This window comes from Fonsecaea multimorphosa, assembly GCF_000836435.1.
Source record: "Fonsecaea multimorphosa CBS 102226 unplaced genomic scaffold supercont1.1, whole genome shotgun sequence".
Lineage (NCBI taxonomy): Eukaryota > Fungi > Ascomycota > Eurotiomycetes > Chaetothyriales > Herpotrichiellaceae > Fonsecaea > Fonsecaea multimorphosa.
Genome location: NW_015971635.1, coordinates 804,792 through 831,139, shown reverse-complemented (window position 1 = coordinate 831,139; position 26,348 = coordinate 804,792). Strand labels below are relative to the sequence as shown.

The following is a 26,348-nucleotide window of genomic DNA, read 5'->3' as shown; positions in this document are numbered from 1 at the left end:
AGTTGCGTTTCACGCAGGACGAGGTACATTGAACATGACATAGAGACACACCCTATGCATTTCTATCTCTCTTTCCCTCTAGAGCGCGAGAGCTCTTGATATGAACTGCTGCCAGGCTCCACTGTACGGGACAGCCTGGGCACATATTCCGGTTCTCCCTTCTAGACTCCCTTCTCAGGCCTCTGGCTTTCCTCGACCAAGGGCCAGTCTCAAGCCACGACACTCTTCAAGAGCCCATCACCACCGCTCCTCCATTCACCACCTCATGCCCTATCCCCATTCCTATCCCCCTTCCCTCCCACTTTCGCCTTCTTTTATCCTTCCTTCCTTCCCTTATTTTCCTTATCTTCTCACATCTCCCCACACTGCACGATCCTAACATCCAGCACAGGCCTCTCCCCCTGCCCCCTCCCACCGGGCCCCGCGGTTCTCGTATTCTCAATCATCCGCACGACCTGCATACTCTCGTCGTCCGCGACCTGCCCGAACACGACGTGCTTGTTGTCCAGCCAGGGGGCCGGGGCGGTGGTGATGAAGAACTGGCACCCGTTGGTATTGGGGCCGGAGTTGGCCATGGACAACAAACCGGGGCGGGTGTGTTTGATGGCGAAGGATTCGTCGGCGAAGGCCGCGTTGTGGTAGATGGAGGTGGAACCCGTGCCGTCCGAGTGAAGGAAGTCGCCGCCTTGGATCATGAAGTTCTTGATCTGGAGAGGGGGAGATAGGTTAGAATGGAGAAGGGGGGAATGACGATGTCAGCGAGAGGAGAGGGGGTTGGCGTTTGGTGTGGATTGAGATGCGCAGAGGAGGGGGGTGGATGGTGGGAGATGGGAAGGGGGGCGTTAGGCTGTGAAAGGCCCATGTGGGAGTTATAGCAGGAGAGGAGTTCAGCTGCAAGACTGGCCTTCCCGTCGACCCATTCCTTTCCCATCTTTCTCATCCTTCCCATATCCGTCCTCATACCACCAGGGTCCACCGACCGACATTGTCCTCCCTATCTCCCTACCCCGGTCTTCCCTCCTCATCCCCATCCCGACCCTCAACCACACACAAGACTCTCCCACGGCGCACATCCAGACGAGTTCCCAGCAAACACAAACAAAAAACACCGGCAAACTAACTTACCACACGATGGAACTTGCTCCCTTTATACCCCATCGGCTTGGCGCCCATGCCCTTGTGCTCGCCGGTGCAGAACTGGCGAAAATTCTCCGCCGTCTTAGGCACCGTGTTGGCGAAGAGGTGCATCTTGATGCGGCCCAGCGGTTCACCTGGTGTAGTTTATTTCCCGCCATTAGTAACAAGTGTAGAGAGGAGAGGTGAGTTATTTCCCGGTCGAAATTGGAAGGGTGTGTGATGAAAATATGACTTACCGCCGATCTGGATGTCGAAGAACACAATCGGCTCGCCCTCGCCGGGCTTGGGGACGGGGATTTTGTCCGGAGCCGAAGCCGTCGCCATGGTTTGAATTGTGTCCCGTGCGGTAAGGTGTTTGGGGAGGGACAAGAGGAGTTGATTCAGGGAAAATATTAGAGTGGTCGTGTCATTTTCATGGGTTTGTCTTGGTCGTTGGATGAATATTCACGACAAATTAAACGTTTGGTGTGGAGCTCGGGGGTAAAGTGACAGAGGACAAGGCTGCCGGTGGCAAGGGATCGACCTCCTCACTACATAATAAGGGCAGCCTCAATATTCACTGCGCCATGAGAACGAGAGCACGATAGATGGACTAGGGAGGTCTCAGACCTGGATCTGGAGGGAATCTCATTGTCGTATCAATTAAATACATGGAAAATGGTCATCACTCGCATCATCAAATGGTGCATTGGCGCTGAGATTTCGTCATACACGCCCACCAACCTCTGCAAACGCCTATGCTTTAACGAATCAAAGTCTCAATAGGCGGCAATATCACGCCTCTTGTCTTCTTTGTCTTCTCTTTTCCAGAACTTGAACCCTTTCCTCCTCTTCTGCTCGCTCGGCTCAAGCGGAGGAGGGATAATGTACGGCATTCTCCGCGACCCTTCTCCTTCCTCTGGCAATACCTTGTCCGGCCACCGAGATTCCGGTATCTCGCCGATCTTGGTGCTGGCTGTCATGAATGTCATGGTCGATGTCGGACGCACTCTGGACTGTGCTGGGTTGGGCCGGCTATGGAGCGGAATCTTGGGCGGTCGAGGTGGCGGTTGTTGGAATACAGCTTGCTCGTGATTGTTATGCGCGTTCTCGAAGAAGTCCGCAGGCACGATGAGCATGCTTCGCTGACTGTGTGGTCGGGGCTGTTCGCTGGACTTGCGTCTGCTGGAAGGCTTTGGCTCTTCCACTTGACCGGGGGTTGTTTTGGATGTAGAGCCAGACACCTCGCTGAGTGACTCTTCCCGCTTTACCCTGGAGTCGCTGGACCGGGCTGCAGACGACTTCGGTACCATAGAATCGGATTTGGATCGTTGGTGCTTGTGCGTCTGCTCTCCCCTCGCTTTCTTCGCAGATGCCCCAGAGACAACGGAAGACCCGCTTCTCGACCTCACCCAACCCCCACGAACCAGTAATGGTGCTGGAGGTGGCCTCTTAGTCTTTTTTGCCGATGCTGTCGAACTAGATTTGCGTTCTTTGTGAGAGCTCTTCTCGTCAGACCTCCGGCTCTCCTTCGACTCAAGAGCCAGTCTGGATGCTGACACTAGGCTGAGGCGCGAACCCAGCTGTCCGATGGCAGTCATAGTGTCAACAGCGGCGGTTTCAGAGAGACTGAACAAGGTCCTCTGAGACAAGGATATCGTCTTTGGATCTCCGGCAAGGGCATGATTGATCAAGTTGATCAGCCCAGTGTTGAGGACAAGAAGAGTATGTGCCAAACTTGACTGCGCAACAGCGTCCCCAACTTCAAATTGACGGCCAAACCTGGCCACTTGCTGATCGTATTCTTGTTTGATCTCCACAGGTCGGTTCCTCAACGAGTGTCGGAGCCATTGTTCTTCCTCGGACGGCCGAGGGAGTCTGGCGTTGGTTTTCCTTCTCTTTCCTCCCAGACGGTGGAAAATATCCATTCCATTACCAAAAGCTGAGATGATGGAGCTCACCACGGAAGAGACATCAATTCCACCCATGTTGCTGGATGGGACTGGGCCTCTGTGAGCTGTAGATTCGGCACTCTGATCTCACATAGCACTTAAAGAGAGAAGCAGATCAGGTCAGAAGCTTATTTCGGCTGGTCAATCATAGAAGATCACGCACGTTAAGAAGGCAATGTTAGAAAGAACGATTGGGAACACAAAATGAGGAAGGCAACTCTCGGAGCGAGGCTTCTGGTGTTTGGGGGAAAGAAACGGTTCACCTCTAGATTCGGGGATTTCGAGACCCTGCATGTGCCTTGCCCAGCGCCTCGAATGGCAATTGCAGAACATTTCGCCCAGTCAAGGAAATGGTGCATAGAAAGTCCTGGTGGATTGAGGGGGGAACCGGCAGCTATCACGAAAGAGAACCAAGTCTCGCCTGGACTGGTACATGAGTGGTGGTCAGACTCGGGTGGATGCTGCGAGGTCGACCAGGGCGTTTGTTCCAGGCGCTTGCGGAACTGGAGCTTCATCGAATCGACGACACGGCACGCCCACGGGGCGCAGCGGGAGAGAAACGGTTATGCAGCAGGGCACATTCGGTTGTTGCATTTGTTGCTGGATTTGAGGAAACACACCAGGTCGTGAACCAGTGAGGAGGAGACGGCAAGGAATGAAGCAATCACTATCAAGTGCTCATTTTTTGATTGGGGCCCGTGAGGCTGCAGGGCTAGACACAAGTAGAGAGTTTCGAGCGATGGCCTTGCTTTGCTGGGCTGGGCTTCATCAAAATAACAGATCTCCTGCCTGGTCCATGACTAGGTAATAATTTAGGTGCCTACCTGGTAGGCTGCTGCTCTCTAGTCGTACCTACGAGTCCTCGGTACTACTTGGCTTGAAGGTACCTAGGTACATGGGGCTGCCGGAACTTTACTTCCGGTTAAAGCTGGTCAACCCTTGGCCACCCACAATCCCCAAACTGCGGGACTGCGTGATCGTCCAAGTCGATCACACAAGAAAGAGTTGAGCCTCAGACAACAGCAGTGTTACAGGGTTCTTTCGACAGAGTGAATCACCATCACTCTCATTCTTGACCCACGATTCCAGCAGTACCGTAGCCAAATCTTTCGCGACCATGTCTGCTATTGGACCCCAGCTCCCTCCGCATCTGCAAAACCGCAAGAGAAGCCATGATGAAGACGACGAGGGCGAGTCGTCCGACTCTTCTACTGGCCCTCTTCCGGCGAAATCTGCACAAGAAGGCACAAACTCCTCCGCAAAACGGCCTCGAGTCGTCGGTCCAAGCCTCCCACCAGCACCTTTGGACGAACGCCCACCTTCAAGTCCTCCGAGACCAACAGAGGAAAGCGACTCTGAGACGGATGAGGATGATGATGATGATGATACTTTCGGCCCCAGTCTGCCCTCAGCCAACGACCGCCCTATCAAGTCTTCGGCGTCTTCGTCAATAGGTCCGCAGGGCTCTATAGCTACAGTGCCAGTGAAGCGTGACGAATGGATGACGGTGGCACCCTCCAGCGGGGACTGGTCTGCAAGAGTTGATCCAACTAAACTGAAGAATCGCAAATTCAACACTGGACGCGGGGCAAAGGGTCCATCACATATTACTGCGGGCACGGGGGACTCGTCGTGGCATGAAACCCCAGAACAAAAGCAAGCAAGATTGAAGAGAGAGGTCATGGGCATCAATGATGCTTCTACATCCGCGAGGTCGTCGAATTCTGGTCCAGCGAAAGGTCCTGATGATGAAGCCACGGCGCGAAGGTTGAAGGAATACAATGTAAGCATACTCTTTTGGCAAAGGCACCTCAACTCCCTGCCTCTCGTTTTCCCGTCGGGTTGCGTGGCATGTCTCAATTTGGCGTTTCCATTCTGTGCCTTGTGCCTACACATCCACGTCCTCCAAGTTCGTCTTCTCACCAACAGTTTACAGGAGACTCAACGCGGGCCATCCCTCTACTCCACCCACACCGCCTCCCAGAACAAGCCTCTGGATGATGATCCTAGTGCCCGAGCTTTTGACCGGGAGAAAGACATTGGATCTGGTTCAGCAATCACCGCCACCCAGCGCAGGGACATGGTCAAAAAGGCCTCGGATTTCTCCTCGAGATTTGAGAAGGCGAGGTATTTGTGAGATAGTCTGCGCTTATCCCTTGGTACTGGCGGTAAGCTCCCACCGTGGGCATGCTTTGCAAACCCCAATTCGGGCTCAATTCGTTTTGCCATGCCTCGGGCGCGTTCGTCGTCCTGATACGTGCCCAGGAAAGTGGAGAGGGGCGCTGACCATCGGGAGTCGGGGTGCTGTCCATCGCCCAGAACAAGGAAGAGGTAGGGGTGCTCCGTCCTCCTGGTCAGTGGCACTTTGGAAGCTCCGGCCTCACCTCTACCATTGCGGAATGCGATGAGCAAGAGTCGAGATTGCACACCGTTGCCGTTGAGCGGAAAAGACGCAACTTACATATGAGCCGGAGCCACGGATGGCGGTGTAGGGTCAAAGCGCGAAGGCAGATGACCGTTTTGTCTCCTCGTGCTTTGACGCTGTCGCCGTCCCCACTCACATTGCGATTTCAATTCTCACTGCCGATCTGGATCTTCCTCTGGCTGGCCCTGCCTCTGGACTTGGTCCTGTTGGGCAAGGAATGCGGGCTCCAGCAAGCAAAATTCCCGCTGGGCGCCGCCTAGTCGTAACGGTCCACTTCCGGCCCAATGGGGATAGCCCTGGTCCAAGCGCATTTTCCTGGTTGGGCTGGAGTCTCTCGAATTATTCCCTCTACAGGGCAATAACCCTATCCGCCGCCCTACAAGCGTCCACACACTACCTACGATTGTTCTTGAAGCCCCAACAGCCCATTTGGCAAATTCGAGGATTGCAATTCATCTTGCCAGACGGGACAGACATGTCTGGGGTTTCAGGGGCGGTTGGTCTTCAAGATGATTAACCGGACAGACTCCGGATCACCGGCATGGATCTTCCCTGCATGCTTGGAGGCAGTACGAGGTACCTCGTAACGGCCACAGTAACCTGGAGGGATCTTGTTCTCACGCCCGACGGCCAACTCTATGCTTTAAGCAGGCCCCGTCGCCCACCAATCATTTCCCGGCGATCGCTTGGAAATCCCCCCCCAAGAATGACTTCGAGGCTATCGACTGCCTACCCTTTTGGACATGTTTTCCTTGAATGAGGGTGCAAGCTGCGACATATCTGGTAGAACCAAAGCGCCGCGGCTCCGGATTAGGGATGCTCCTTGGCTTACGCCGCTGCAGTCTGCGGTATTCTCTGGATTTCATACGACCCTGTACCTTACCCGGGACCATGGCCCTAGTTCGACATGTCCATGCCAGAGTTTCAGACCCAAATACAAGGGCTAAGACAAGACAAGCTTTTGAGAGCTGACTAAATATGACTTGGCTTTATTTCCACATGCCTCAAGCGGGTTTGGTGGGTGCCAGACTGTGACGATGCAGTTTCACATCTTTTCTGGAAGGAAAATGAGAAGCGGAAGCGCAAAGAGTCCATACCAGATTCTCCCTTGCTGTCTGTTCTAAGCAGCCGAATCCGCCTTCTCCCTAGGAAGTCGCCTTGCATCTCTCCTCTCTTCCGGGATGTACAGCCCCCACCAGTAAGAGCCGACGAACCCTACCCTTTTGTTCAAGGCTATGATTGTTGCGAGATGGAGGATTGCGCGTTGAGCGGCCGCACGTAACCAATCGTGTAAGCTCCCAGGTCCCCCAAATCGATTGCCCTATGAGTCCCTCTTACTCGGTACACTCGTACGAGCTCCCGATCCCCTCGGCAAGTACTCCGTACCCTATTAGTAGGTATGCAGCGCCCTCGGCCCTTGGGGAATGGCCGTGCCGGTCAAATCGGCCCCCCTTTTTAAGAAACTATTACTCGTTACCGATGCGAGTTGACGCGAATTGCGACAACGAGGCTATTACGGCATATAACACTCGTAGGGAGAGACGTATGCTTTCTTACGAAATAGGTCGATGCGTGCGCGAAACCTTGCCTGGGCCCGCCTGCCCCTGCCGTACGAGGAAAGTGCATAAGAGGTCCCATTGGTACCTACCTAGGTACCTAGGAACGCAAAAAGCGTAAGCATATGTTACTAAGTACTGACTACTCGCAACCAACTAAACTACCTACGCACGTCCTTCGCGAGGGAGGAGTTTTGGTTTTGACACGTAAGGGTTTTACCCTTTCTATTCGTAGATAGGGCTAGGTGCATACGAGAGGCCTCCGCGTAGAGGGCGAGTACTCCGCGAGGAGAAGGAATTGAAGAATTCACCAGACGTGGTTAGTTGTTTACGGGACGACACACGTGTTCTGCTCGTATACCCATCGTATTATATTCCTCAGGTGCTCGTGTCTAACTCGTACCTACCTAGGTATGCAGACACCGGTCCCAGCTCACAAGCAAGCGGTGCCATGTAGCTGTGTACCTGTCTTTGTTAACCTACGAGTAATCCCGCGCTGCTTGCCTGTCTGTCTGCCTGCCTGCCTGTCAGTCAGTCCGTCAGCAAAACAAGCAAAGTACCTACCTACTACCGGTAGCGCAGGGTGAGCCCCCCTGGCGTGTGGTGTCTCTGCCTTGCTTAGCCCTACGGCCCCCCAGCCCTACGAGCAATTAGTTTACCCGTAGTTTCAGTCGAAGACTGCTCACTACCTACTCACCAGCATCGTGCTCACTCACTCATTTCATCGTCCCCCCCTCCCCCTGGTGCTATCAACCCCCCAATCTCTCCAATGCGATTACCGATACTCCGTTGCATCTAGGTACCTAGGTACCTACTCGGCCCTATGCGGGCGGCGTACCGAGCAGCTTTCCTTACTGCGACTAGAGGCGGCCCCGGGTACAACAACCCCCTTGTTTCCCTTTTTGCTCCGAGGACGGAGAAAGGGGGGATCAAAAGTTCCAAAAGTTAACAGCGTTAGAGAGTAATCACCGTGCGTGTGCAGGATGCTCGGAGCTTTGTATGTACCGAGTAGGTACCTAGGCATGTACGAGGTATGCAAGTTGCTTCAGAGGCCCTCGGCCGCATTAGAAACCGGGGCTTGCGTCCGGAGTTACGACTACCATTACGAGTACTTGGTATGGCTGTTGCGAGTAGATGGACCGGAGTTTTCGGTCTACCTATCTTGGGTATGTAGGTATGGAGTATTATAGTAGGTGTCGGCGTCGGTATCGGAATTGGCGTCGGGAGGGAGAGGGGAATAAGGGAAGGTATCTGTACCATCATCACAGATCGCCACCACCATCATCTCCTTCTTGATCGCCATCAACTGGAGCTCAGTCATCAACGAGGTCGAACGGTCCCGAAAGGACCTGCAAGCTGCTGGTTGCTGGCTGCAAAGCGCCACCACCACATGACAGACAGGACAGTAGCCGCCACCACCACCACGCGGGGGGCAGCACATCACATCCATCACATCCATCATCCTCCCCTACCCCGTGCTTCCTCTGCTCCCTCCGAGAATGGCAGTCGCTGGCGTCAGGGTCAATCTGTTGCAAAAACAGTATTTGGTCCAATCCGTCCTGTTGGGTGTCTGTCCTTTGTGATTGATTCTGACTCAAAACGTCATCTCACACACAAGACCCCAGCACACCTCCCCCCTTCTCAGTCTGTTCGAGTGCCAAGCGGACTCAGCGAGATCGCCCGCCCTTGAATTGGGCTGAGAACTGCGGGATACTTGCCTCCCCTCCGAGTTACCGCGGGTGGAATTAAAGTGATTACGGCATGGTCATCGTCTGATATAGCACTTCTTCATAGGACCGTGGCCATCCACATGTAGCCTTATACGTGTAGCGTCGGTCGAAGCTCACAGGTCGCAAACCCCTGGCTGCATCCTGGAGACGCGAAGGGTGCCTGCCCCTTCTTTTCTTCCGCTCACCTGCTGTTGTTATTATCTCATCATCCTTGCACCCACCCCCAGGCCGTATTCGACCAACTGACCCCAGCATTACGAGGCCACAGGCTCTCTGCGGGATCGAGATGTCATTGTCTCCCCGGTTCCGACCCCTTGGTCCTCGACCGCAAGCCTTCATTGCCTCTGCATCTGCTGAGATAATGGCGGATTCGCGGTTCCGCTGAGAAGACCAAGATGTGGTCTATTTGCCCAACCCTTATACGAGAGCGGGAGATTGGCGTTCCAAAATTGGCGGCAAGGCAAAAGACGAGAGACGCGTCTGTAAAGCGTTTATCCAGTGTCCTTTTGGCCCACGCTGCCCGTTATGACCACAAACTTTGCGTGATTAGCGTCTCGAAGACCTCGATCAATGCGTGGTCAAATCATAGGCGGCAATCACTGTGGATATTCTAGGCAGGGAATTGTGTGTCCCATTTTAGGTCTCAGGCCAGCAGCCAAAATATCATCGACTGGAGGACCAACCTTCTGCCCCCCAAAACTTGATGTGATGCTGTGCGGTGACGCTCCCAATGACGCAGCTATCGGTCGTGCTCCAGAGATTTTTCCGCTTCCTGTGGATGCGAAGTTGTCGCTCCGCTGGGACAGAAGGTGCGTGAGAGGACCCTAACTCTCGCAAGGCTTCACCTGTAAAGGTATTGTTGAACAATTCAGAGGCATCTTTATTTTCATACTTTTGTCTTGGGTCGAAGGATTAAGGCTTCCTTCATCGGTGGCAACCCACAGTTGCATCCCGTGGAGAGTGGCCTTACACCACCTCCTTGATATCCTCCAATGCGGATAATTCTGCATAATGGCTGTGGACAGTCAGTATTTGAGCCTATCGAGAATGGGAAAAGGGTCCCAAACACTTACCCACTGAGCTGAGGGGCCAAACGGACAACTTTGTAGATCAAGTGTATCCTGCAACAAAGGCGTGGAATCGTAGGGGAAAGCCAGGTAATTGAGGCCCGCCTGAGTACTTCGTTTGTCCGTAATGAATGCTTCCACCGGCCGGATGAGATCATGCTCATCTTTGAGACCAGTGTGTCTGTTGTTGCTGGCCCGGGTATTTTCGATCCTGATAATCTTTCGTGCAATCAGGTACGCCGTACAACTCGTCCAGTTGTTCTCAACCACCCTCAGAGAGCTGAGATGTTTCAAGGCGGCGAGACGGGTGGCCGGATCGCGGCACTTGGTAGCTGTGAAAAACAGAGGGGGAATATACCCCATGTGGTATTCGAGATTTCCCATACCGGTGAAGAACTTGGAAGACTCGTCGCTGGCCCACATCTCTGCAAAATTGTCGTACTTGTCCACAATCCACCTGAATTCCTCGGTGTACTTTTCGTAGACAGTCTCCTGCTTGCTCGACGACACTCTCAACATCACGGACAGCATCGTGTAGTGAACTCTGAGCAGCTGTAGTGCTAAACCGTACTTTGGCTTTTGGGCATCGAACAGACTCGATTCGAATGTTTCAAAGTGCATGCGCCAGGACTCCAGCAACATCTGAACCTTCTGTGGTGGTGATGGTCGCCAGGGCGCTCTCCTGTAGTCCATCATTCTTGCGATATGATGGCCAATACCGTCCAAGGCATGATGGGCTCTGTGAATTTTGGTGAAGTGTTCGACCCACGGTAACTCCGCGTGGGTGTTAATGAGGGTGGTACATGCACACTCGTTGATCGGGAGATCCGCCATGCCATATGTCGGCGCCTTGTCGATGTAGGCAAGGAAGATGGGAGCTATTGCTTGAATGATCAACTTTGCGGCGGGCGAAATTTGGAGGTCTGAAGATCGGGTAGATTTGACCCATTCGTCTATAATGTTCAGGCCAGCCTGTATATGCCGGAGTCCCGGTAGTACTGAGCCCTTCATGAACTCGCAACAGGCGAACAGAAGGCAGGCCATTAAAACGCTCTCAATCTGCGGAGACGAGCAAGTGGCTTGGATGGCCTTGGTATAATGGGTCTGGTAAACTGAGTTCTTTTCGAGGGGGACACCTTGAAGGGCGGACGCCTCGACGACAGATGAGGTGGCAAGCAGCATATGCTTGACAGCAGGTTGAGCAACACCAATTTTTGGCAACAGCTCGGCCCAAAAGGAATGACCTTGTGACAGGAATGAGTGTCGGAAAGAGGAGAGGCGGGCTAACGGCGCCCAAGGAGGTAGGACGTACCAAAATATGAGGAAAAGACGGGAGCAGCTTGTTCGACCCAAAATTGGAAAGAACGTCTGTCCTCAGAGTCGCCGATGGGTTCAAGAGGAGAGACGAACTGGACAATGGCGGTAGTTGTATTATCGGTGACTTCTTTGGTTTCCGACACCTTTCGAGGTTTGAACAACCATGTCTGGGGCGGTTGATAGCCTTCGCATTTGCGCAACGAGTCGGTACATTGTCGACACGCAGGCTTTCCCTCGTCACATTTTATTCGACGTTTCTGCTCGCATCGGATTAATCAAGTGTGATGAAGTTAAACCCATGGACAGTCGGTATTTCAGGGAGGGGAAGAGGATGGGTGCGAAGTGGCAGCCACAGTGGTAAACCATCAACCGTTGGGGAAGGCGGGTTTGGGGACTACACAGTACATACCCTACAGGTCATACACCCCGTCTTCACCTTCTGATGTGGTCGTTTGGCGCGCCCTTGAGCCATGGTGCCATAGCAAGTTTCGAGGACGTTGTCGAGAAGTTCCGAGGGAGGAAGGGTGGACAGAGCCACGAACACGGCGATATAACTGTGGCCAGATATGAAAGAGAATCGAGGTTGAAAGGTAAGTCCCGAAGGACAACGGAAGAATGTGCCTCTTGGGCTAGTTCAATTAGAGCCGGGAGCCCTACACGATCAGGAGTTGGTCGGCACTAGTCATTCGGTGTCGGCTGGCGCGAGTAATAACCAGGAGGGAAACCCTGGGGAGGTTGCCGATCTGATCATCTGCGTACTTTCCGATGCTTTTGGGTTGGGTGCTCATTGTCCCCTTTGGGCTGAGAGTTTGCCATTTGTGATTTTTCCAGATAGGTCTTATAGGCGATGGCAAAAAAAGTCCCTCTCTTCCTCTGTGTCTTTCCTTTGACTAATTCTCGTCAACTTTAAGCTTTGGGATTTGCGAATCCTTTGTCGTCTCGACTGGCTCTGTGCATCATCCTAGCGTGGAAAAGGGCCCAAGGGGGGTTTGCCTCCCCGATGGTCGGCTGCTGATGGACAATGGAGGAGCAGGGCATGGATCAAGGAGGAGAGGGCCCTGGGGAGGTGCCACCGGTGCCAATGAGCTTGATCAGCCGAATACAATCCATGCCAGATGATGCATTGCTTATGGATCTACTTCTCATCTGTCGACAGCTCTGTTTCCCAGCCCACAGGCCTTCATTGGGCTGAGAATACCGAGTATACCTAGGCCATGGGCCATGGCTTATTCCTGGGCCACTCTGGAGGTTTGATGCGCCCGGCATGCTGATTGGTTTCAGGATCGTGAATCAACGCAGACCCCCGTACAAGTTGGTACCGTAACATCGCAGTTGCTAACGCAAGAGTAATCCCAAGGCATGGCGCCGGCTCCAGCGTAACGGGGACCCCCGGAAGGACGGAGTCTTGGGTACCTCCCACCCACCTCCAGGTAGGGAGGCTGAGGCGTGGGAGGCGGCTCACCAGGCTCACTAGGGCTGGGGGCTGCAAGGGGACGGGCACCAGTGGAGGACCTAGGTCTAGAATTATTACATATTCATGCCTTCTTAGGCATGGGGTAGCATGGCCTGCTAGGGCTAGTTCCGGGGGGCGCTTTCTGAAGTGAACTTACTCGACCTGGTGGTTTTGTAGATAGCCCATCTCGCTGCTCTTCACATACTTGGCGTCATTGAGGCTGTGCTCTCTTGATCTTCCGGATTCCGAAGTCCATTCTTTCTGCCCTAACTATGGATGTTGGACGAGGCACGGAGTAAAGGTGGCATATCGACAATGCGGCAAGCAGCGGATGTCGGATTTAATGGAGGAACCGCATCTCGGAGGTGAGGGCATTCGGAGGCGCAAAATCGTTGGTTCTGAGTCCATGGTGACTTCAGGTGCCTCGGGAACATGATGGATAGCAGAATGGAGGAGGGAGAGGTGGATAGGGACACAGTGCGGAGTACGAGGTACGAAAGACAGATACTGAATATGACTTGAGTAAATCGACCTTTCTCCCAAACTGTCTGAGAATAATGATGATGAGGTCCATCTCGTAACCAACACATGGAGGAGGAGCAGTGAATGTCAAGGGCAAGTTCGCCCCAGATGCTGCGAGACCGAGACCGGTACTGGTGAGGCGAGGAGATGTGACCTAAGGTGAAGTCACTGAAGTGAGGGGAAGTGTGTTACGCTGCTGTGGCTGCTCACTTTGCCCTGTGCTGTGCTGCGCTGGTGCTGGTGCTGCAGGTGCTGCTTTTTCACTACATGCCAGAGTGTTCGCAACAACATTTCACTCTCCCACTCAACAATCACCTCAATGTCCTCATCTATGGGAGGTAGATTCTTGCATCACCACCTTGTCCCTTGACATCTTCTGGCTCTCTCTTTTTCGCCTCCCATCGCCTTACAAAATGCCTGCATCAATGCAGCTCACATCCCTAGTCCTCGCATTGACCTGCCTGATCAATGTGCACGCTCTTTACAGCAAATCCTCCCCAGTGCTTCAAGTCACAGCAAAGACATACGACTCCCTGATTGCACAGTCCAACCATACCTCTGTAGGATGCCCCCGCCTTTGCCTCCCAACCCGCTTCCGGAAGCGTGATGGACTGATCCTCTCTGTCAGATTGTCGAGTTCTACGCCCCATGGTGTGGACATTGCCAAAACCTCAAACCTGCATACGAAAAGGCGGCAAAGAACCTAGCTGGCCTGGCGAAGGTCGCGGCTATTGACTGTGATGATGATGCCAACAAACCCTTCTGTGGTCAGATGGGCGTTCAAGGCTTTCCTACTCTGAAGCTCGTCAGACCAGGTTCCAAGCCTGGCCGTCCCACTGTCGAGGATTATATGGGTCCCAGATCTGCAAAGGGCATTGTGGATGCGGTCAAGGACAAAATTCCAAATCATGTTAAGAGATTGACAGGTGATGCCTTGGACAAGTGGTTGGACGCCGAAGATGCCCCGGCCAAAGCTATTGTCTTCACGGATAAAGGTACAACCAATCCCTTAGTCAAGAGTTTGGCTATCGATTTCCTCGGCAGTATTGCTTTCGCCCAGGTCCGAGACAAGGCTACCGCCGAGAAGTATGGGGTCCTCGATTTCCCAGCGATACGGTTGATCCCTTCCCATGGGGCTACTCCCGTCCCATATGACGGCCAGATCAATCGAGACTCTTTGGTGGTCTTCTTCAGCCAGATTGCTCCTCCAAACCCCGATCCAGCACCCAAGGACGCCAAATCAGCAAAGTCGTCAAGCAAAAAACCCAGGTCGAAGCCATCATCATCGGCTTCAGCTGCCTTCTCGAGAGCTTCAGCGGCCCATAAATCTTCCGACTTTGAGGAACATCTCGCGGGCTCTAGCACGATCCTTCTTGACGATGACACTCCTACTGAATCTCCTCTGCCAATTGTCGAGGTTGACGAAAAGCCAATGATTGTTCCAGAAGCCGTCGCTCCGATCCCTACACTCTCGACTCCGGCAGAAGTAGAGGCTGCTTGTATGATGCCAAGAAGCGGTAATTGCATCCTGGTGCTTCTTCCCACCCCGGAAGAAACATCATCTGAACCAGCAGCATCAGCTTTAGCGGGTTTTGCCGAAATCGCCGACAAGTATAACAAGCGTAAGGCGAGTGTGATACCTACTTACGCAGTCCCTGCTGAAAACCAAGCTGCGACCCAAATCAGAAATGACCTGGGTCTTGGACAAGAGGATAAGATGGAAATAATTGCAACCAATATGAAGAGAGGCTGGTGGAGACGATACTCAAGTACTTCTTGGGATGTTCTTGAGCTGGAAAACTTCGTCGATGCTATCAAACTCGGAGAAGGTTCCAGATCAGCATTGCCGGCTGGCTTTGGAGTAGTGACAGAGAACACCCCGGTTCCTGAACACACAGAGACGGTCGTTGCCACTGACTCTACCGAGACCGCCGATGACAGTGAAGATCCTGCCACCCCGGAGCCAGAACACAGTCCAGAAACTGAAGATGCTGATACCGTGATCAGTGTTGCCGAAGCAGAGCCTGAACCTGAAGAGACCCCAAGCGCTGAGCATGATGAGCTCTGATGATGAAAGTAAAGGACCTTCGATTCACTAGCCATAAAGCAGCGCAATTGCAGCCAGGAAACGTTTCATGGATTCTTTACGTCGCCACTCGCAGGCTTTAGCAGATATTATCCAGGTGCTCAATCACGGCGTTTTTCTTAGCGTTCCTGTCATCCTCTCATCTTCTCATCATTTTCTCACTTGAGTCTCTTCTCAAGTGACTCCTTCTCTCACCTTTCCCTTGTCCTGGTCCTCGAGGACTCGAAGTTTTGGGGAAATTCTTCGATGACTTCCATCGATTTCTTTGAATTCAACCATTCCCAAATACTCTGAAATTGTTATTTGTTCTGCTCCTACTCCCAGTTGCTCCTCTCATCTTCACTTTATTGCTGTCATCCCCCATTATGAAGTCTGGTTTTGAATATGGGCTCTGGGCATTCCCTCGCCCTCGGTATGCAGAATGATCCGTATCTAGCCACACCATCACAGGCCGACTCTTTGATCGATCTACTACCAGGCATGGAGATCGGCTCGCCGCCTGTAACCGGATCCTTGCAGCAATCCTTGGAGCATGTCAGTCCAGAAGTTAGTGCAGACACGAATGTCGAACGAAGACGTCTCGTTGAAGTCGAAATTATGCCAGAGGTGGCCTGTCGACCCGAAAACTTCGCTCGGATGAGCGACACACCGTCAGCCCCAGTGAGAGATGATTCAGCAGTGCCCGACTGTGTCTCCAAAACGATCGAACAACCACAAGCCACTGAGTCCGAGACTGAGGTCATGGCACCTCCTTACGACAATATCCGTGCCGCGATCCGAAAGGACCTTCAGTCTGGTCGTTTCGAGATTCCACCCCTCATCCCTGTCCACAGTGTCGATGCCCCAACTCAGAATCTAGCGAGATATCCCTTTCCCCCAGCTTTAATGCCTACAAGTTCGCATTCACGACACCGACGACGATTTGATCGATCTGCACTTCTACCTGATAGCAATCTTCCATTCTGTGCTCAGGTTATGGAACACGTGAAAGACTGGGCGGAATGGGGGACAAGAATTGCAGACGAGCAGAGACGAAAGGAAGTCCTAGACCACGTGTTTAAAGTTTTATCAAACGCTTGGTTTGAGGCATTGCGGCTGGGCTACAACCCCGGTACGACCGATAACAAAAGCACAGCACCTCAAGCGTCGACCAAACGCTCTGCACAGCGTGGAGCTGAAACTCCTGGTAATTTGCCGCGTGGAAAGCCTCGTTCAAAAAGAGAGACCAGCCCATCCAAAATGCCCTTCTTGGTCGCGGGCCACAGAGATGGTCCCGCTTGGGCTATCACGGCAGGTGAACTGGAGGAAGCTAATATCTCTGAAGATCAAGTACGAAGACGGGCAGCAGCAGAGAATACTCCAGAAATTGGGGAGAGACTTTTGCATAAAGTGCTCAAGGACTACGATGGAGGCATCCGGCCAAGTGATTGGCACAAGATCATGCCTGTCACACGACTAAATCCCATGGGACGAGATCTCATGGTGTACTGCCTGTACGAGGTGCTGAACGTACGAAATAACATCGCGAAGCTGTGGAACTACTACAGTCGCTTCACTACTGTCAGGCAGAAGGAAAACACCAAAAGACGTATTGATGAGGACCAACAGCGCCATGATCTTTTCATGGCCTTAGCGTTAGAGCTCGACGAGGAAAAACGTTCGCCAGGAGATGTAACACCTGCCAATCCTCCGACCAGTTGTGAAGGACAAGTCGTCGTTACGCCAGGGACAGCAGAACATGAAGATCAATCGAGTCAACTCGATGTCCTTATTGGATTGACCGAGATGATCCTTCAGGGGACTGATGTTGCTTCCATTTCTTCCAGTTTCCAACTCTTCGAAATTACTCCAGAAGATCTAGTCACTGGCGACTCAACTGAGGGCCTAGCGAGCAGTCTCGACCAGTGCAAGCACTTTCTGGGAAGACTGCTGTCCGACGCACGAGAGTGGCTCAGATTGTGCGAGAACGCAGAGGTGGCTATCGGACGAGACACAGACGTGTGTTCACATGCACAGATTCGGAATCTGGAGCTGAAGATACTTGAAGAGAAAGAGATACTGAAGAACACACTCCCTTCTCTCATTGTTAAGCGGGAGGCTACCACAAAGGGTGTTGAAAGAAGCGGCGCCTCTGCCTCTGCCGAGGACCATTCGTCTGCTAGTGGCACAGCTACCGCCCCGACAGATGATGTGCTAATGGCAGAAGTCACAAGTCCAGTTTCGTCCAAGCATACCGTCAAGCACCAGCTCGATGAGGCCGATGAAGAGCTTCCATTACCACCTGCGAAGAGGCCAAAAACCGGCCATGGGGGAGAAAACCTGAACGACGTAATTCCCATACTCAATGACGGGCAAGTAAGCCGCAATATCCATGGGGCTACCGCGCAGAACGACAAGAACGGTTTGGACGTTTCCTGTAGTAGCCACTCTGATACAGCAAGCAAAGAGACGCCTCGCAGATGTCTAGTCACGCTTCGCGTCCAGTCACCCTTCAACCCAGCTGATTTCTCAAGCAAGAGACTCTTCTGGCATCCGCAAGGTTTCAAATACCGATACACCAATGAATCGACCTTAGCTCAGCGGAGATCAATGGCGGAATCTCTGGAGACGTACATACAGTTATCGATGGAAACGGACAAACTCGACCCAAGGTGGCGGTTTGGCAAGTATCAGGCACTCGCTCATCCGGGTGATCCTGAAAGGACGAGTATCATCCATGGTATCTGGGACTTGGAGAACGGAGACCAGCCAGAAGGATTCGAATGGTTCTATAGAGGCGATGGCACGCAGCCGTCCGAGTGCGAAGAGATATCGTCGACTCAAGATGAAGAAGTCGAAAGAGTCCTGCCAGTCCCAGCGCAATCAAAGAAGAAGACCCTTGTGCTTCTCAAGTGGAAGAATACCGCGAGCTCGGGACCAGAAGCCTCTCGTTCGGCAGCCAATGCCAATGGCCTGGCCACCAGTTCCTACAGCGGGGACCCGAGTCTCGGACGCCCAAAGAAGAAGAACAAGAAACAGAACAAAGATCAGCGGAGACATGTTCGTTTCGGTATTACGCAACAGGCACCGGTTGCACACATGGACTTGGACGAGCCGGTCTCAGTCAATCGACCAAAACGAAGGATTGTCGTGAGAAGATCATATGCGGAAGAGGAACACGACGAGGACTACTGCCCTTCCGAATAACACAATGCTTGTTCGTGATCCTCTGGCCAGTGCTGGAATGAGCTCTCAATTGACTCGGATAATGGTTTTGCGTGCGTCGCTGAAGTGATGGTGGCGGCGGCTACACGGAAACTTGACCCACATCGTCACCACTATCGGACATGTCAGCGACAATCTCTTGTGGCCATTGATACTATCTATCGACAGAGGGTTTTTTTTCTCTCTTTGCCTCCTTCATGGTCCGTCGGCATTGTTACGTTACATTACATTTGAGGTTGCAAAGCAAGCACAAGGGGACGCCTCGTCATGAACATAGGAACAGCAAGGGCAATGATCATACCCTACTCTCCTTTTTTTTCCGCCCATCAAGCGCAGCAATCACAACTTGCGACCTGGAAGGATGATGGGCAGGCATCGTGATGGTTGTCGATATTTGGAATTCGGACGAGTCGAGTCGAGCCAAGTCAAGCCAGGGGCGCTGGTTCTGGATGGAATTTAATCCCTTGCAAGTGCTTTCTCTTCCACTCGCAATACCTACCCAGGTACCTGGAATACAGTGCCACACAGAAAGGATCAAAAGGGGCTAGTATTTGCCATGTTCAATTCCTTGCTCTCTCAAGCTCGTGGTATACATGAGCTCGTCTACTTCCCTTGGTTTCACCTTTTCTTCTTTTGCTGACCGAACTTCACCGCGGACGTATTGCGCCCAGGGTATGAAGTCACTGAAAGACTGAGAGAGGATCACGCCCTCCTCTTCTCCTTGCCTTTGATCTTCTTCTTCCTTCCCTCGCCACCGCCGCCCTCTATCCTCGAGGTGCCTTTCTTGTCTTTCCGCCTTCCTTGGAGGTCCCTGTCGTGATCATCGCCCACTCTCGATCCATCTGCATCCGCGTCTCCATCTCCAGCTTCGTCGTCGATTTTTCGCTTCTTCGCTTTCCCGGCACTTTTGACGCTCACGACGGTGCTATTGCCGCCCTCGCGGACTTGTCGCTCTGCTTGCTCCCAAGCTGCGTTGTCGTCTGCTGCGCTGGTGGTGGAGATTTCGTACCTGGACGGAGTGAAAGTCTTATTAGTTCAGAGGACATCTCTTTTCGTCCCTATGGGACGGACTTGGCTGAAGCGAAGCGTAGAGGGTGGACAACGAAGCCCGCTCATGGGATCGACGGGTGCGGAGATGGAAAGAGTGCTGTGGTATAGAAAATCAATGAGACTTACTTGTCAAGCGGCAGCGCATCGATCATTGCCCTCTGTTTCTCTCTCATCCCAGGATCAACTTCTTCCCCAGATTCTTCCTCGTCATCCGCACCATTCGCTGGACCCAAAGGGGCAATATGTACTCTGCCACCGCCACTGGGTGCTGATTTCATTGCCTCTTCCCTATTATTTAGTTCGATTTCCTTCTTCTCACCCAAACTCGCGTCCACCTCGCCACTGACCACCGCCCTCAACGCTGTACTTATCTTCCTCACCACCTTGACAAACATAGCCAATAGCTGGTTGCTCGGCAGGTTCAGCTCCTTTTCCACCTCGCCGAGGTCCTTCCTTTGCAAGCCGATGGCCAGCAATATACTCTGCTGGACACCTGAGAGACTGACATTGCAAGGTGGGAGCTTGAGGCGGCCGGTAAAATACAAATACGCGAGGGCAGGGAGAAGGTCGAGGATGACGTGGTAATCGAGCAGGTTGTTGGCGTACGACTCTAGACGGGCGAGATCGAAGGGCGAGAAGAGGGCGTCAAGATCGGCTTTGGTCAGAGGTTTGACATTCAACGACGACGAGTAGTCTTCGGAAGCAATAGATTTTGTGGCTCGTGATGCGGATTCGGAAATGGATAATCCTTGAATTGAGGGAAATGTGCGGAACTGAAATGACAGCAAAGTAAGGAACCGCTTGTGGAAATCTTGCGCATAAGCCGCAAGCCACGAGTTATCTGTCGTTGTGCTTGTCGACAGGGGCCGGAGCATGACGCAGGAATGTTCACCCGTCAGTTCATTGGGTGTTTGCCGCAGGTAGACGGGGGCAAAAGAGTGTCTCTTCCAGAATTTATGGAGTGGCTGGGTCAAGCCGTACGAGACCCCAAGGTAGTCCAAATGGTCGGGTCGTCGTTCAGAGAGTTTGCTGAACAATGGTGGCATTTGATGTATATCGCGCACTTTGATGTTGTCGTCTAGCAGGTTGGATTCTTCGAGCTCGGCGTCGGTGACACGGGGCATGTGTTCTGCGTCCTCGATTGTCGCTTCATCCATCTCGGACAGGGAGGTGAACTTGCCTTCGTAGAAGTCCCTCAAGAGCTCCAGTGCCCGTGATCCGTATCCCATGTTCAGGTACTCCGGGTTGGTCGCAATTCTCACTATACGACTGCCTGACAAGCCGGCAAATTCCGAATCTTGGAACTGCTGACTTACTAGCCAGGGAATCAAGTCACCACCAGCCCTTTGACCACGGGATAAGCCGCTCAGAACAGATTTCTTGCTGATCCGACCCTCGAGAGCGACTTGAATGACACACAGAGGTTCTGGTAGTTTGTTGGCGTCCTCGGGTATCGGAGGGATCAGGACAAAGAGCTGGTGTGCCGGAGCGTCGGACATGAGTTGAAGGTCGTTGGGAGAATTCTTGTAATGAGAAGCAACGTAGAGCGCCATCATTTGTTGTAGGAACTTTTCTGAGACAGGATGAAAGGAGAACAGGGTATCGCGGTTGACATGGACCAATTCGCAGGTTGATGGATGGGGCGTCCCTTGAGTGTTCATCTTCGACTTGGGCAAGGTGGCGTCAAGACATAACAGTCGATTCAACCATTTCTCGACGCCGTCTCCGGGTGCGTAACGGATAGGTTCCGACAAAGTAATCTCTCTCAAACTCCTTCCGCCGGCATAGACTTTAGCACCATCCTTGGCTGCCTTGCCTGTAGCCTTATCCGCGACCTCGACATCGTCTCCATTGGTGCTGACCCCACCTCTGGATTGCTCTCGTAGTTGTTGGATGAGCTTCAACGACAGTGAACGGCCGGTGCCTTCGTATCCATTGATGGTGGAAGCCATGAAGACTAGATAGGGTCCCATCAATTTCCGGACCAACGGCAAAGGGATCGCTGCTGCCTCATCTATCACAACCAGTTCTGCTTGACCGAGGACATGGGCGTCTTGGGGTTGGATATACTGGATGGTTTGCCGATGTTGTCGGTGTACGTTGATCCGAACAATGGCTTTGTTGTAGTCTGGATTCGTGGATTGCAAAATCGTATAGTCAACATGGTCCATATATTCTAGGGCGTCAAAGCCCTTGATGACAAATTCGAATAATGTCTTCAGATTTTCAGGACTAGGGGAGGTGATGAAAATATTGCTGTAGCCATGAGCTATGGCAGCAGCAACGGCCACTCCAAGAGCAGCGGATTTTCCTCGTCCTCGAGCCGCAGTGAGTGTGACAGTACTCCGGAGGGTTTTCTCTGATATTGCGTCGACGAAGGTGAGGAGTGCCTTCGCTTGGTCGACAGTTTTGGCCAAGGTGATCAGAGGTCCCACAGGTCTGCTGTCAGCCAAGCTGTCTTTAATATCCTTCAACTCCTTCTGGGTCGGCAGGACACGTTCAGACTCGCTACTAGGTGGTGGCAAAGGCTGAACATTCTTTCCTCCAGAAATGGGAAGAACATTGAGCTCGTCATCCACCACTAGGCAAGACTCGCAATTCCCCAAGGAGAGTATGAACCTCTCATTGAACCTGGCCACCACATCATCGTGGGCTTCGGTACGATATCTGGAGTGTACATCCATAGACATTGTGTAGAGCTGCTTCAGACTCTTCATCCCTTTCAGCAGGAGGAGAACCAGCCCACCGCCTTCTACCGTTTCCACAGTTCTGGCGAGCAAGTTCGGCGTAATGGCCTCAAAGTCTTGAAGAATGCACATGCCATAGGTGTTACCAAGGATCTTGTCCGTCTCTTTGTAGTAAACATATCGGATATTGTGCAAAGTGACGAAGAGTTCAAAGGGATCTTCGGTATCCGGATCTCGAATGCCTCGCTTGATTTCTTTCCTGATCTTTGCCTCACGTTTTTTGCGGTGGGAAGTGAAACCTAGCAGGTCTTTCTTGTAAGCCCACAGGACCGATCTGTTCTGCTTGATATCGACCGAGGACATGATATAGTGGAGGTGGACAATGACATCTTTGGCTCGGTCGCCCACAACGACGATGAAACTGCGCTTCTTTTCCTGAATGCCATTGCGGATTAGCGCTGGAATGCGCGAGTCAATGGCTTTTCGAGGCATCTTGGAACTCTCCCGGCCCCCCTCCGCTTGAAGCTTTGACGTATGAGGTTGGAATTTCTCAAGTCGACAATGTTGTTTCTTCGTTCAGGACTGGCAAGAAAAAGTTCTGAGCCTCTCCAAAAATTTCGCCGCAGTTTCCTGTTCCAGGAAATGGGGGGTTTTGTTAGCGGCTTCGATAAGCTTAACGGCTAAGCCTAATTTCCAGCCTCCAGCCTCCACAGCCTCGCGGCGCCCAGCCTTGTCTCGGTCTAATGACCCTGGAATCGATTCTCATAGCAGCAAACTCACTTTTTCACTTTTCACGCACCTGAATCCTCAGCACCGGCGCAATCGTCAATGATCCTTATCCATCAGAGCGCGCCGTGTTCGTAATGTCGCTCGATAGAAGGAAATTGCCCATGCGACCGACTCTCCCCACGCATACCTGCTCGGACTTCTCCTCCGTTTGACATTTCACCTGGGCGCACGGGACGCGGCGACGGCCATAGGCATCATGGCAACGACACTCGACATTTTGTGCTTTTCGTGAGTTTTGGAGACTTCTTGCATTGGCGGGCACTGACCGCTGCTAGCTTGTCACTGCTGTCGGCAGGATGCCTCACACACCTTGTCCCCATTTCGACTGCCTTCGACCGACCCATTCACACTGTAGTCCTTGCGCTTACGGCCTGTTCGTTCGCTTTACCGAGTGCCAGCCGAGCGATACCTCGATTATTCCCACCTTCGGACGCGAAGCATATTCGAGGCCAATATACGGCACTGCCTCTGGAAGAACTCGGCGAGGAGCCCAATGGAAGAGTGGAATATCCAAATACCACTCCGTCGCAACACAGACACATCGGCAAAGTTCGCATCTCGGTGCTGACCCTAGCAGTTTCTACCTTGTCTTTGCGCATAGAACTGTATCGGCGCATTTCCCTGGCGACAGAATGCACCATCTCCAGTGTCGAAATGTTTCTACCGTTCTTGTTGGCAGTCTATGATTGCTTCAGGTTCCAGCGCTCGGTCGCCTTGCAGCAAGAGGAAAAGCCCGACAGCTCTATCTATGAGTCATTGAGTTCAGCGGCTAGGGCCTACGCTTTGAGACGACGAACTCGGTATCTCCTGTCGATATTTATAGTCTCCTATGGATGTTGTCTCACCCAAGGTCTATGGACGTCAACGAACTCGACCTATATCTGTTCCCAAAGCCTCGGCGAACCGAAGACAATCCCCATGATGCAACTCGGTGCCCTTGCGCTGGACTTTTGCCTTGCCGTCATTGCCTGTGAGACTATTCCAAAATCCGATGGTAGCGGTCCTTCGGGGCAACGATGTGTAATCCTCTGGAGTTCAACCATGATGGCCACGTCAATTATCTGGTCGATCGCGGCTATATTCGTGTATATTTTCAAGCCAGAGTACCGACTCTGGCTTTCGTTCCTTTTTCCGCCCCTGGATATTGGCACAATATTTGCCATGGCATGTCACATTTTCCTTTTCTGCGTTTTGTGTATATCGCTTCTGCATAGTGTAAGTTGGAGCTGGCTTTTTCGAATCAGTCATACTGACATCCCTAGATTATGACTTACGGCGCATTGGAAATGACGACGTATCTTACGGCTTTTATCACGATGATACCCGCCATCGAGTTTATTTGGTCGCACAGGAATCCTTTTCCTCAAACGCCATTCTCTGCAACGACATTTTCCTTCCTCTTGATCTTTCTTGGCCAGTGGGCATATCGCTGGATACGACAGGAGCTGGGTGGAAAAGACCCGATACGACCGTCTCGGCAATTCCTGCTCTTTGTTGTCCTCTGCATTGCCATCTTTCCCGCTTGGCTGAAGAAAGACTATGTCCATTTTCATCCGATTGATATGCTCATGTACGATGCCACGCTGCATCATAACAAGTATCTCGAGACAGTTGGAAGCACTTCGTCTCTAGCAGAGGCAGTTGCTGGATACGCGCACAGATACAATCGGAACCCCCCTCCTGGATTCGACATCTGGTTTGAATACGCAAAGAACAGGTCTGTGTTGATAGTGGACGAATATGACCAGATTTACCATGATCTGCTGCCTTTCCGTGCGGTGCCGCCATCTGAGCTGAGAAGCCAGACGTGGAAAATGGTATCTAATCCTTGGAATGAGATTTCGGGGATTACCATCCGTGACGGAGAAGCAAAGGTACAAGAAAACGTCCTGCCAACTCATCGATGGATGCTTGAGGGTGTTGCCGTTCTCATCAACAGTTTTGCACGATACCTGCCTGATATGGATTTGGCTTTCAACCTGAACGACGAATCGAGGATCGCTGTGCCGTATGAGCAGATGAAGGATCTCCGAGAAAGAGGTCGAGCACAGGATAAAAGCGGTGCATCAAGTTGGTCCGCCGATCGTGCAGGAGGCTGGCTTCCGATTCCTGAAACGGAGTATACGGAAACGATATTTCGCGATAATTCCTGGCGAAACAGCTTCCGTGCCTTTGGCTCGGTGAGCTGTCCTCCTTCCTCTCTCGCACGATCTTCTCCACACATATCATCCCAGTCACACATCTGCGGTAACTGCGTGGCTCCGCATTCTCTGGGTCAATTCGTGGGCAACTGGTCTGATGCAGCAGACGTGTGCCATCAGCCAGATCTAGCCCACCTTCACGGCTTCTACCTCTCCCCTGCGGCGTTCAAGACGAGCTATCAGCTCATGCCCGTTTTCTCTCAATCTAAGCCGCACGGCTACAGCGACATCCTGTACCCTTCCGCGTGGAATTATATGGATAAAGCCGTCTATGCGCCGACTGACCCCCAAGGCACACCCGGAGAAGAAGACTACAACCCAGGGTTCCCAGACCCACCATTCGAGGAGAAGGAAAACGTTCTCTTCTGGCGTGGCGCCACCTCTGAGGGTGTCTCGTCAGACAACAGCGCCTGGCGCGGCATGACCCGCCAGCGGCTTGTGCACATGGCCAACAATCTGACCAACCATCCGCACGATACTGTGACAATTCTCCTCCCCAGCCCAGCAGATCATTCCAAATATCAGTACCAAACGATTTCTGGCGCCGACGTCAAGAAGCTTGGCTTGCAAACAGACATTGCAATCGTGGACTTCATCGCCCGGTGCGGCGGCAAAGACTGCACGGACCAGGAGCAAGAATTCAATCTAGTGGGACCGACAGATTTCCAAGCGCACTGGCGGTATCGGTTCCTTTTCGACCTCGACGGCGCCGGGTTTTCGGGGCGCTTCCTGCCGTTTCTGCACTCGCACTCCCTGCCCTTCAAGACCGCCCTGTTCCGCGAGTGGTACGACTCGCGCCTCACAGCATGGCTGCACTTTGTGCCCCAAGATGTCCGGTTGCACGGTGTGTGGAGCAGCCTGGCGTACTTTGCGGGCGTCAATGGCACTATGTTCGGCCACAAGATCTGGTGGAAGCCGCACGTCAAGGAGGCCGAGATGATCGCCGAGAGTGGGAGAGAGTGGGCGGCAAAAGTGCTGCGCAAGGAGGACATGGAGTCTTACTTTTTCCGACTGTTGCTCGAGTGGGCAAGGTTGACGGATGACAATAGGGATGAGTTGGGGTTGGTGCTTTGAAAGGTCCTTTGCTTAACAGCTCCGCTACTACTTTTTTTCTTGTTGAAATTGATTGATAAAAAAACATAAAATCATAAAATCATCAACAGAAAGGGGTCCTTCATCGCCCTACCCTTTCC

General features: G+C 52.6%; 8 protein-coding genes across 8 annotated transcripts; 4 read left to right on the top strand and 4 right to left on the bottom strand.

The window, feature by feature from the left end:
- Positions 1-350: 350 nt before the first annotated feature.
- Positions 351-1,461, bottom strand: Z520_00315 (uncharacterized protein; the record flags this gene model as incomplete). Its single annotated transcript, XM_016770836.1, has 3 exons — positions 351-707; positions 1,126-1,271; positions 1,374-1,461. The coding sequence occupies 3 exons, from the start codon at positions 1,459-1,461 to the stop codon at positions 351-353; spliced, it is 591 nt and encodes a 196-aa protein (XP_016637746.1).
- Positions 1,462-1,895: 434 nt separating this feature from the next.
- Z520_00314 (uncharacterized protein) lies at positions 1,896-3,104 on the bottom strand (the record flags this gene model as incomplete). The annotated part of the gene is made up of 1 exon (XM_016770835.1): positions 1,896-3,104. The coding sequence occupies one exon, from the start codon at positions 3,102-3,104 to the stop codon at positions 1,896-1,898; it is 1,209 nt and encodes a 402-aa protein (XP_016637745.1).
- A 1,081-nt stretch (positions 3,105-4,185) lies between these two features.
- Positions 4,186-5,205, top strand: Z520_00313 (uncharacterized protein; the record flags this gene model as incomplete). The annotated part of the gene is made up of 2 exons (XM_016770834.1): positions 4,186-4,851; positions 5,005-5,205. The coding sequence occupies 2 exons, from the start codon at positions 4,186-4,188 to the stop codon at positions 5,203-5,205; spliced, it is 867 nt and encodes a 288-aa protein (XP_016637744.1).
- Positions 5,206-9,745: 4,540 nt separating this feature from the next.
- On the bottom strand, positions 9,746-11,635 carry Z520_00312 (uncharacterized protein; the record flags this gene model as incomplete). Its single annotated transcript, XM_016770833.1, has 4 exons — positions 9,746-9,794; positions 9,857-11,090; positions 11,159-11,420; positions 11,573-11,635. The coding sequence occupies 4 exons, from the start codon at positions 11,633-11,635 to the stop codon at positions 9,746-9,748; spliced, it is 1,608 nt and encodes a 535-aa protein (XP_016637743.1).
- A 1,916-nt stretch (positions 11,636-13,551) lies between these two features.
- On the top strand, positions 13,552-15,206 carry Z520_00311 (uncharacterized protein; the record flags this gene model as incomplete). The annotated part of the gene is made up of 2 exons (XM_016770832.1): positions 13,552-13,698; positions 13,767-15,206. 2 exons carry the CDS (start codon positions 13,552-13,554, stop codon positions 15,204-15,206), a joined length of 1,587 nt encoding a protein of 528 aa, XP_016637742.1.
- A 402-nt stretch (positions 15,207-15,608) lies between these two features.
- On the top strand, positions 15,609-18,410 carry Z520_00310 (uncharacterized protein; the record flags this gene model as incomplete). The annotated part of the gene is made up of 1 exon (XM_016770831.1): positions 15,609-18,410. One exon carries the CDS (start codon positions 15,609-15,611, stop codon positions 18,408-18,410), a length of 2,802 nt encoding a protein of 933 aa, XP_016637741.1.
- Positions 18,411-19,130: 720 nt separating this feature from the next.
- Positions 19,131-22,657, bottom strand: Z520_00309 (uncharacterized protein; the record flags this gene model as incomplete). The annotated part of the gene is made up of 2 exons (XM_016770830.1): positions 19,131-19,437; positions 19,605-22,657. The coding sequence occupies 2 exons, from the start codon at positions 22,655-22,657 to the stop codon at positions 19,131-19,133; spliced, it is 3,360 nt and encodes a 1,119-aa protein (XP_016637740.1).
- Positions 22,658-23,150: 493 nt separating this feature from the next.
- Positions 23,151-26,229, top strand: Z520_00308 (uncharacterized protein; the record flags this gene model as incomplete). The annotated part of the gene is made up of 3 exons (XM_016770829.1): positions 23,151-23,182; positions 23,230-24,169; positions 24,217-26,229. The coding sequence occupies 3 exons, from the start codon at positions 23,151-23,153 to the stop codon at positions 26,227-26,229; spliced, it is 2,985 nt and encodes a 994-aa protein (XP_016637739.1).
- Between the last annotated feature and the right edge of the window lie 119 nt (positions 26,230-26,348).